The sequence below is a fragment of the Ceratina calcarata genome, unplaced genomic scaffold (genome assembly GCF_001652005.2).
Source record: "Ceratina calcarata isolate Rehan_Ccalc_2016 unplaced genomic scaffold, ASM165200v1 scaffold174.2, whole genome shotgun sequence".
NCBI lineage: Eukaryota > Metazoa > Arthropoda > Insecta > Hymenoptera > Apidae > Ceratina > Ceratina calcarata.
The window spans coordinates 8387-20421 of record NW_017138784.1 but is presented as its reverse complement, the minus strand read 5'-3'; the positions used below and the strand labels follow the sequence as shown (position 1 = coordinate 20421).

The window sequence follows — 12035 nt, the reverse complement described above, 5'->3', positions numbered from 1 at the left end:
CAGCTGACCTACGCAAACTGCACTCGCTGGACCCGCGCCCCTGTCCTGTCTGCAACCGCATGTACAGTAACTTGTCGAACCTGCGTCAGCACATGCGCCTGATCCACAACCCTCAGAGTGTCACATGCCCCCTCTGTAACAAGCCATTCAAGACCAAGCTCTACCTGAAGAGACACCTCGTCAGCTTCCACGAGCTCAGCGTGGCAGACAGGCATCGTCAGGAAGAGATCTACCAGCAGCAACAGCCGAAGACGCAACAACCGACCGGAGCGCAGACGACCCATCTACAGATTCAGACAGACAACGCTGTTAAGTCGTTCTCCGCGCCCCGAGTCACCCTGGACGAGGGCACAGCCACGGTTACTTTGGAAAATAAATCAAGAGTATTCCAAGACGATGCTTACGAGGTCAACCAGACCAATGCTGAATCAAAGCACTTTCAGAGCAGCATGATGCAGCAGTTCGACGCTGCATACCACTAATGCGCCTTAGTTTCTTCGGGCCATTTGTGATAATTTTTTGGTTGAGTAGACTTAATGCCAGTTAATTCTGGCAACCATAAACTCCAAGTGAAGTTTTAAATAGTCTTTTGGAGAACGACCAAGACGTCGCGGAGAGATTAACGACTCTTGCTGCGATGGACAGCGCGTTAGACAATTTTTATCTGACTATTTTTAGTAACAGTAACTGCTCAATCATTTGTATTTTTCGTTACAAACGAGTATGAAATTCTTTTTTCTTGCCCATAAGATTGTAAAGACTCGCTTTAATGTCCAGATCCTTAAATTACAAACAGATTGCAACTGAAATAGAAACACTATATGCTATTGACGATTCGCCGAAGTTACGTTCAAGCTGTCCACGCAGCAATTTGTAAAATGAAACAAACTCTTCGCAACGTCTTCTGATAATCGATACGAAATAATAGTTCTTAAAGAACAACTCGCAAAAGGTGCCGTGCCTATTCGTCGTAAGAAAAAGCGAGAAATATTCCTTAAACAGAAGAAGAAACACAAAAGAAAAAGATGAAAGAAACCGCAAATAACCGTCGCAAGTGGACACAGCCATCCCACCTCGTACTGATTATTCCGCGAGTCAGGATAACTTGTTGTTTTATTTGATGCTATACAGTGTTATACAGACTACAGATATTTACAACGATATTATATTCTTACAGAGGATTATATTTACTTTATTAATTACGTCACACGACTGGGTGACACGCACAGAAACGCCCAGGATGACGTACGAACATATTATAATATATTTTTCACCGCGTAGCAGTTTAACGGTGCAATAGACAGCCAACCGATTTTACAGCTCAAACAGATTTACAGAGGATTTATTATTGACAGTTATCGATGGGAAACCACCGTGATGCAGCAGATTGAATTTAATATATTATAAGAAGGCCCGTGTCCGGGATGGCTTTTCTTACGAATTTCTTTATATATACGCTCTAATGTGATATTACAGAGCTCAATTCATCACTTTTCTCCATATTAATGTTAGCGTAGTACATTTAAGTATAATCCATTTTTACTTATCTCTTTACAGTAAAATATGATATTTCCGTCTTTGCTTTGAATTTCATTTGACATTAACTAAGCTTCTTCTCGCCATGATATTAATTTTAAACAGTATTATTATCTTAATTTTAAATGCATTCGAAGTATTAAGATATTGATATTATTATTTAGGTACACTTTCATACGAGTTTGTATTAACCTAGAAATGGTAAAACCGTTTTATATAGCTCTTGAAGTATTATTTTACTTAACAAACTTACTTTCTCTACGTTAACTTGAATAATTGGTTCCAGTAATTCTTTTCATATTTTATATATGTTTATAATTGTTAATTACCATAGCACAGTTTGTAAGATATTTTATTAGATTAGATTGTATGGTGTATAGTTTGCTACTAAGTGATTCTTGCGTTAAAACTATTTTTGATAACTCTTCTATGTATACCGGATAAGAATATATTAAGTTACTGGTTCATAATGTAGGATACGAGTGTGACAAAAGTTGCCGTCTACTTCAGATGGTATCAACTTTTGTGCACGTATTAAGCTTTGTTCGGCAGTATCTTGAAATATTTACATTCTGTGAAGTATTTGTTATTTGACTTAAGAATTGCTTGGTATTGAGTTTTCGTAAAACTTGCAGAGCATTCTATATGTTTAAAGAGAAGAGAAAGAGATAAAGCCATCTCAGACACTGCCGACCTCCATAGCCATAGTACCACACAGTACAACTCAGGATCTTTTATATTATATTTTACAGATGACAATAGTTCCGTGAGCGCGATCTTCTCGACAAATTTTTTGCTACGAACTTCACGTCAGCGTCTACAATCTTCAATAATCCAATAATTATTCATATCACTATTCGTTCAATAGCGATATCATATTTTATTTAAGTGTAAACCATGTCTACGTTAATTCTGTTCCTTTGAATACAATAGGAATAGAATACTTTGTATACTTCATCCGTCTTCGGTTTTTTTCGTAAATATTGTACATATTTAATCTTAACAGGACACTATTTTTTAATTTTACAATAGCGTTCGATAAATAATAGAACGATTAATCGTAAGGAGTTGTTGGGATAATTATGAAATTGTTGAAGATTCGCTGACGGACTCCGAGCACAAGAAAAGCTGAAACGTTTCTCGAGTCGATCGCGCCGTTCACACAGGCTCCTTACCTCACGATTTACAATCAAATCACAGATGCAGCTATATATTATTATAATAAGTATATTTACATACCGTTTTACAATAGTGCCGGGGTCGCAACGACTGCGACCAATGAATTTTTTAAAACAAACATGTCAAACGCATTAACTAACCACGAAAGAGATGGGAAAACAAACTAATTCCAATATTTTTCGTCTCCTATACGTGGACGAAATTTCATTTTCTTATTGTTACGCACTTTTTCCGAACGTTTTTCTATTCGGTTTCTATTTTAACGCGTGGAACAGAGAAAGAGAGAGCTTCGTGCCCAGCGCATAGTTTTTACTGATTCTAAGATTAGAATATAAATGTTGCATATCATGTTATTAAGATTGTTGTACAGGCAGCCTGTTACAAACCTCGGTCTACGGTTCCTTTCACCCTCTTATTCTATTTCAAATTTATTTGTTCATTTCAACGAGTAATGATGATATTTTCATTGATCTCTATATTAGATTATTTATCATATCTTTTTATTAACGAATATTGATGCTTTACATGTTATTGGTATTGATTGTATTTTTGGCTTGTTTAATATTACTATAATTCGATGTATTACTATGGTTTTCTCAGAATTGTTAACGATTCGTTTTGAACTAATTATTATAATTGCACGATAGTCCTTCGGTTTGATAAGTACTGATTAATTGATTATTTTGAAGCTCTTGCTTGATTGGTTCCATAGACCGAACACCATGTTCATATACATATGTATATCACACATATACAGCATACATAGATTCAAATCAGCGAGCCACAATGATATAGTACATACATAGAACGAGTAAAGCAAAGAATGATTTGCAATAGAAGGAAACGAAACGAAGCAGACAATTACAGGGAAATCATTTTTCTAACTCGCAATCCTTCGCTGGGCATTAAAAGTGATATAACCGATCAGCCGATTAGTTGATTGATTGATTGAATGATTAATTAATTGATTGATTGATACATTCCAACAGATAATGCAGTTTTTCCATTTTTCCAACCGAAACCGGTGAATAATCAACCAATTAAACCATAAAAAGAAAATGATACGAAAATTCAAACTCTGGAGAAAGCACCTTTTTCACAGGAGTTTTTGTTCTCCACTTTTTTATTTAAACGGTGGGCGATTTGAAAATTGGAAAGTTAAAATGCTTGTTCGAGTTTAAGGGACGAATACGAGATCATTAGAATTGAAAAAGAATTTAGAGAAATGCTAAACAGGAGTCTAAAGTATTTTTGAAGTCGAATTAATCGAGGAACGTGAAATTCGAGAAATCCGAAAACTTCCCATCAACGGAACGTTCTAAAAGTTTAAGAATATTTAAAGCTGTAAACTTTCTAATTTTCGATTCAACTATATTTTTCCCTTATCGCAGACACAAAAGACGTTATGAATGAACATTCGACGAGTAGCTACGGATATTAACATTCCCGTTTTTCATTAATCGATTCGTTTCACTCATTATTTATTTGTAGGATTATTTATTCAGAACTTAACGACTTAGAATACTTGTAAATTGCATTGAGACAGAATTTTCGATGAAACTCTTTTTAAGTTTCTTTTCCGTTGTCCAACCTTTCTCTCTCTATTTCCAAGGAAAGTGCATTTGCTTAGTTATTGTATATATTGTAAATTACAGTGATCCGTGTACTCAAGAGCTAGTAATTAACCATAGGATTAGTCGTAGGATTAAGAAGGATAATTGGTTTCTCGTTCGGAACATAATAGACTTTCCATTGAAAAAAAAATGGAATTTAATTACTTTGATACTTTTTAAGAACAAAATCTAGTCAGATAAAAGTTTTATGAAATTTTTTTTTCGTATTGAAGCGAAAACTTGTTATTTATTGATAAAAGAAAAATCTATTAAGGTCTTAAATTTCATAAATTAGTACCACGTCTTTGCCCACTATCGTTTGCCCATTTGTAGCGAAATGGGAGGGTAGTATTTTGAGAGACTATGAACAAATAATCGAAATTTTGTTTGAAATACAAATACAGTTGTATTTGATAAGATAAATTGCAAAGCCAAAGGGAGTAAGAAAATTGTGAAATTCGACAAAGAACGTGATACTAAGAACAAAATTTTTCAATACAGGAATCAAGCGTTCACCTGTAATGAATTTCGTAGAAAAGTAAGAAAATTATGTTTCACTGAAATTACGACCGTAGAACTTGTCGATCATATTACAAATTAATCTCGTATATCTTACTTAGTTGCGTTAAACCCTTTCTACGCGCACCCCATCCCGGCTTTGCTGTTTCTATCGCTATTTTCTTCCTCCTCATTCACTCTACATGTATATCGTCTATCGTTCTTATATCTAACGTAAGGGATTTTCTACTCGATAGCGTACTCGAACGACCAGTATTTCACTATATTTTTTAATTAGTGATTTTTATAACTGTAAAGGTGAAGTAGTCGACAGTGCAACCTCTTGAGCGTAAGTGTAGTTAGAGCATCAGTATTAAACGAGAAAACGCATAGGAATGTATACAGTTTTCGTAGAATTTTGTATGATTATCTATTTTTTTGTGTAACTTCAAAAACAATTTGGGAAATTACCAAAGTAAGCATGAACTGTTAGATCAGCATCATCATCAAGCTTTTAGGTATTGCTAATTACTGTGAATTAATTTTTAAAATTCAATATTTCTAGGAAGCTTTTAATTTAAATCGCATCTTGTATCAATAATTTTATTGAATGTTTTAACGAATGATGTCGTTCCAAGTGACGTAATGAAAAAATAATTTCACGTAGTGAAGCTTTTGTATACCATGTAGGATAAATTTTGATATTTGCAGGAAATGTTTGATTACGGAAGTATTTGTTTTATTATTCATAAAAGCATATTTCTGCTTCAAAAATGTTTAATAAACAATTCTCGTTGCGACGATTTGATTTCTAATGTGTCACAGTTTCTGTTTATTCAAATGCGTTTAATCTGGGTATTAACTAAAAAAACTAAATATGAAACATTTTACTATGAAGTAAAACACTACTAAATAAGATACCTATCTACGTATTAATATTTATCTAAAAGTAACGTAAACTATCTCGGCAATAGTCGTTGAGCTGTAAATTATTGCTTTATGCGTTGAATAAGACTCCGGTTGTGAATTTCAGTGAAAATGAATTTACCGAACGAGAATCCAAAGTGATACATGAACGCAAACGTTTTTTGCGGATACTACGTTAAGAAGTTTTGAAAATGAAAACGTCTCTTCAATTTCAGTCATTTTTATAACCATGCCCCAATTCTTTAGACCTTTTGGCAATGAAAAGAGAACCGATATTGGAGTTCCCATTGGCTGAATTGAAGTTTAACCATTTTTATGCGACAGTGAAAATAATAATAAAATATGTACGTCATATTTTGAACATTGTTTATACGACAATGTGCGACAATTATGCTTTAATATCTTTACAAACCGTGGTTTTAAGCCTTTTCAGAATTTCCTTAGAATAGTCATAAATACTAACTGAAGCTAAACATTATTGCAATAAATAGAGGTTACACATCTTCAGATTTTTTTGCAAAGAAGCAAACCGGGATTTGAAAGTTTTTGGATATAGAAAAGGATTGAAACTTGATGAGAATTTTGGTATCTCGACAATTTAGGAAAACATTTTAAAACGAAAAATTATAAATAAATGAAAATATTAAATTAAGATCGAAGATAAGATAAAATTGTGAAGTTCAAAAGACTACGTTCGATGTTCTTCGAGTTTCTGCAAGTGTGAATAATTTTATAGACAAAAGTGTCTTGCAGAAACGTTGAGAACATTTGCAAAGAAGCTGAAGAATGTTAGGATTGCAATTTCCTTGCAAGCACATGTTCAGAGGTAAACGCTGAATATTAAACCTTTAAGTATTTAACAATTTTGTGAGAGTTATTGCAAGTATCGTGAATACGGATATTTGCAAGAGATTATACATACTAGATCCAAACAATTTTTACTGAAAAATCGTAAAAATTAGATTTTAGAATTTGTACGAAAAAATTCGAATATCAAATAGATTTATAGGTTTTTTGCAAAATAAAAAAAAAAGAAATCAGTTTAGGCATCGTTTATCATGCGAATGAAATATCGAAACAATTAAGCTTCCATGAAAATTCGAGAGTGAAATTAAATGGTGAAAGTTAAAACGTTTGAGGAGCGTGGCTCGACGTAGAAATATTTTTCAAAACATTGAAACGGATCTTTTGCGAAAAACCTATGAAACAAATTTGTTCCGATAGTTATAAACGGAATAAGCAATTAAGCGTTTAAATTCGTATTGAAATCACTTTTAAAATTTCTACGAAGAATGAATGGTATCGACAAGAAGATAAAAGGAATCGGAATTGAAAATTTTCATGTATTTTCTCATTCAGAATAAACAGTTTTTGCATGTATATAGGAGGAAAACATCTCACGTGGATTTCCTTCGAGTCTTTTCGCTTCTGATGTAGAAAATTCTCATGCTTTAATCTAAGTGAATTTATTTATTAGGACCTATCATTATAAACTGTCCTGAGTGACATAGCATAGGCAGTAGGCATACGAAATAAGAATAATTCATAACTATTCAAATGAATGACTGAATAATCGATTTCATTTATTTCCCCACTATACAGATATTAATGTGAATGACAAATGGATATAAAATTTTGTACTTAGGAGTATACCTGGCCAGATAATTGCATTGTCTTTTATTTTTAGCGACATTAAAATGTGATAAGTAGTTTTTTATTCAACAGTCGAATATTTTTTTATTAATATTGACGTGAATTACGTTTTGTATTTGTAATTGACATTAAACAAATTTAATCCATTTATTTTAGAATATTGAAATATATTCGCATTTCAGTTTATTAAGTAATTTTTTATACAGTGAAACGTGCAATTATTTGTACAGACTATACTTCGCCATGAAGAAAACGTATAAGACCCCAGTGTGAATCCTTTGCAGTTGAATGTAAAACCTCGTTTATCGTTGCCAGACGAAAATTATGTATTTCATTGCGTTATTTTAGGAGTACAAGTTATATAAAATGTTACGTTCACGAACGGTGAAACAATGACGAAAATGATATTACGTTTCACCATTGTACACAATAAATAATTAAACGAGTATAATGAGTTCAAAAAGACAGAACAAAAGGAGATACGTAATCATCAAGATTAATTATTTATTGTTAAGATCGACGATTGCGAATTCAGTTGAATTATTTAGACTGCAAATGATTTAAAAATTCATCGACAAAGTTCCTTTTTCCAATTGTCTATAAAATCGCGTAGGTTACAAATTAATTGTTTATTTGATTCCATTTATTGGCAGAGTAAGAGAATTAGATTGCGATATGCTTAACCAATTATTTCCATTAATTAAGCGTTGATTTTCCCGTTCGGTTGATGTTTGTTCGGAACGTGTTTCAAGCGATTGCGAATGATTTTTGTAAATTTTTGTTATATGCGCAATAACGAAACGTTCGAGTATTTTGTTATTTTGAGTTCCTATTTTATTTAATTGTTCGGTCTGCTCTTCGTTAAATGTTAGAAAGTTAGAAACACAGACGGTCATCTTTATCATTTTTATACGTATATGTTTATCTATGTAAACGACGTGAAATTACATGCGTCGAGCAAGTGAAAATATTTAAACAAGTCCAGTTACGTCATTTTCATTTACCAATCGAGCGTCGCCAATCTCTTAACATTAATTCATATTCATATATTTATAATAATTTACCTTCTCTAGATGAACTTGTTGGATGATTCTTTTCTAACAATCTGTAACAAACAATTTTCTATAAAATTTTCTTACTAAAAAACATATTAATTATTTTCATATTTGTGTTAACATATGAATCCACTTTTCTATAAGGTTTAATTAAAAATGAATTTCAAATAAATTGGTTCTGCACGTGTCTAAAGGTAAAACCATGAAATGATGTATTGTACAACGCATATATTCATAAAGCATCATCCAACAGTTAATTAAAACGCAATTAAGCTATTAATAAAATGAATTAATTACTATACGTGTGTATCAGTACCGTGTGCTTCGATTTTCGTTCGGATCCCCAATTTTTCAACAAGTTCAAACCCCCTTTTCACGAAGTATACATATTAACAAGACTTAGGGAAACAGTTTCCTCGACGGGGAGGCAAGCTTGTTTCAGGAAAAATAAACGATAAATATTTAATATAGGTAACTACGAAAATTAGAAAATTATCCACTTTTCTATAAGGTTTAATTAAAAATGAATTTCAAATAAATTGGTTCTGCACGTGTCTAAAGGTAAAACCATGAAATGATGTATTGTACAACGCATATATTCATAAAGCATCATCCAACAGTTAATTAAAACGCAATTAAGCTATTAATAAAATGAATTAATTACTATACGTGTGTATCAGTACCGTGTGCTTCGATTTTCGTTCGGATCCCCAATTTTTCAACAAGTTCAAACCCCCTTTTCACGAAGTATACATATTAACAAGACTTAGGGAAACAGTTTCCTCGACGGGGAGGCAAGCTTGTTTCAGGAAAAATAAACGATAAATATTTAATATAGGTAACTACGAAAATTAGAAAATCGATACACGCGCGCCCGTGCGATTACAAGCATTTATTTACAACAATTTTTTCGATGCTCCCTCAACTTGGCCACGTGTATCGGCATTCTGATCTATCACTAATTGTATGCGAACTTTTAATTGTCAGCGCGAAGGTATCAGTGAATAAAGATATTCAGATTTGTACGTCAGCTTCGATTGTAGTTATTTCACGTTTTTACATTTTCTTTCTCGCTCGCTCGTTTCCTCGATGAAGGAAAGTTCGTCGAGTGAACGAGATTAAACTAGAAGTTCATATCATTAAGAGCGTACAAATGGATGCACTTTAATTCCAACTGCGGTAATTGCTTAATTTTTTTCGCATTAAAACGTAACTTCGCGGCAAGTTATTAGATTCATTAGTTGGCACATAAACTTATTTTTTTAATCGTAATTATAATTTGAATTATCGACTCCGAAAGTTATGAATTCGTTAATAATTTGACAAGTATGGAACAGATCGTTTATCTGTGATTCCCTTTCTCTTCGCAGCCTCCGTTTTCAGCCTCTAAATGAAATTTACTCGTTACGATATGTCAGCAGTATAATTAATGCGGTCATGTAATCTATTACGAAATTAATTAAGCGAACAATTTCGATGAAACCAAAATGTACGAAGGAACATTCTATATTAGCTAATATGTCGTCGAGTGCAAATCATTTATACTCACAGCGATTTATTTAACATAAATAAATAAATTTATATAAATTTCATTTAAATTTAATCTTCAACATTTTTGATTTCATTAGTAGCGTGATAGAACGTGGCGGGTGACAAAGGGTCGCTCAGAGAGATCAAACCTTTGTCGAGGTCACCTGTTATGTACAGTAATCGATTCATCGATTCGATGAAATGCCATGGAATTTCCTGTTGCAGATTCGAATGATAATTACAGGGAAACGTTTCGTCCTTCCGCTCTCTTTCTCTCTTTGCGACTGTCCGGGCTTTAATTAAGACCTAAGAGCTCCTTTATAATTAAGCCACTGAATTCAACTCCTTTTTGCAATTAAACATTCTTTCTCTCTCTCTGTATCTTGAGTTAAACGTATTTGAGCAACGGATGCGTCGCTTCGCCAAGAACATTGTAAACTTTGCGAAGCAATCTATAAAACCGTGCCTCGTAACTCCTACAGAGACTTTTTTAATCATTGTCTCCGTGAATTTTAACAAACATCTCACAGAAAGAAGATGTACGCAATAAAAGATAGTGTAACAGCCGGTTGACCCTTTGGGGATGGAGTAATTTGAAGCTAACAAGGCGTACGATGCCGAGCTCGAAGCTGGAGTGCAGCACTTTTCACGGACAATATGCATTTTTCCAGGAATGCCAATGAATTATTCAGCTGAGAGAATGTACATAAATTTTATAAAATCATTTTATGACCCGGACATTCAACAATAGATCGACATCACTTTTATTTAAATTATTCCAGCGAAGTTTAACTACCTTTGAAGTTTTTCTTCCGATCCTCAAGGGGTTGAAAAGTCAACATGCCAATTTCAATACGGATTGGATTGCACGACCGTCAGAATTATTCTCCGACAGAGCGACATATGCGACGCATACTACGTTTTACGACGTACCTTTAATTCAGCTCATGTAGTTTGTCACATGAGATAGAAAATACAATAGAACATCGATTATCCGAAATAAGTGGCAGACAAATCGTTAGGGAGACATAACGTTCGTGATAAGTGATTTTTTTTAAAGAATTCATGCATCATCGAAAAATGAAACATTTTTAACTGCTATCAAGTTGTGAATTCATTCGGAAACAAACAAACTTATAAAGCACCGATTCATTTTTCATACTTTGTCCGGTGAAATGCAATATTCATTGAGTGTTTAGTTTCGCTTTGTATCGGGACAGTGCGTGGGCTAATACTTTATGCCGATATATTTTCTCTTATGCCATTACAATTGTCCAACTCGCACAAAACGTTATCATTCCGTATTTTGAAATATTTGATCGAAATGGGAAATTGAATAGAAAACATGTGCACAAAACACTAAAACAGTAATTTATTCTTTAATCGGATGAACAGCGTATCGAAAAACCAGCGTCCGGATAGTCGACGTTCTAATGTTCATTCGCAACCCTCCTGAGTTTTACAAAAGTAAAAAAGAAAGAAAAATCCGCATGTTTAATACTTGTCCAGGTCGGAGGGTACGTCGCGGCAGGCCGCGGCTTGGGACAAGGGGCGGAAAACACGCGTCCCCGTCCGTGCAGGGTAATTCGCCGTCGAGAAGCGAGTGGCTACCCCTGGACATGAGAACTACACCTCCCGCTGCTACACCCGCTTTTCGTGGTTTCGAGGAATCCTCCTCCGACGGCGTGGTAAAGTTTTATCCTATCTACAATCTTTTTCTCTTTAATTTATATCGCGTTTTCTGCTTTGCTTAATCAGAAATAATCTCCCGCGCATTTAAGGATGTATTGGCTATACAGTCAATCCGAAAAGTTTATGTACCTTAGAAAAACACATTTCTTATAATTAAAAAGAAACCAGACGTCGGAAGAACAATGGTAACCATAAATAGCTACGTGCTAAAAAGTATAGAAGGAAATATCCAATTAATTATCGACGCTGGCTTTTTATACAGAAGTTCTAGGCACTGACATCCTTTACAAGAAAGATTCTATGCATTTTTCTTCTAATTTCAGTATTTAACGAGTTAAGTATGATTATATGG

The 12035-nt window shown here is 33.7% G+C and overlaps 1 protein-coding gene and 1 long non-coding RNA gene across 2 annotated transcripts in view; both read left to right on the top strand.

Annotated features, from left to right (window-relative positions):
* LOC108632791 (broad-complex core protein isoforms 1/2/3/4/5) overlaps positions 1-12035 on the top strand; it is a 25699-nt gene that overhangs the window by 6852 nt on the left and 6812 nt on the right. Inside the window, exon 6 of the mRNA XM_018037585.2 lies at positions 11501-11679. Within this exon, the coding sequence (XP_017893074.1) occupies positions 11501-11679 (179 nt within the window). The remainder of the gene's footprint in view (positions 1-11500; positions 11680-12035) is intronic.
* LOC108632792 (uncharacterized) lies at positions 8-9492 on the top strand. Its single transcript, XR_001916984.2, has 2 exons — positions 8-8605; positions 8973-9492. It is a non-coding gene; the product is annotated as an uncharacterized LOC108632792 (long non-coding RNA).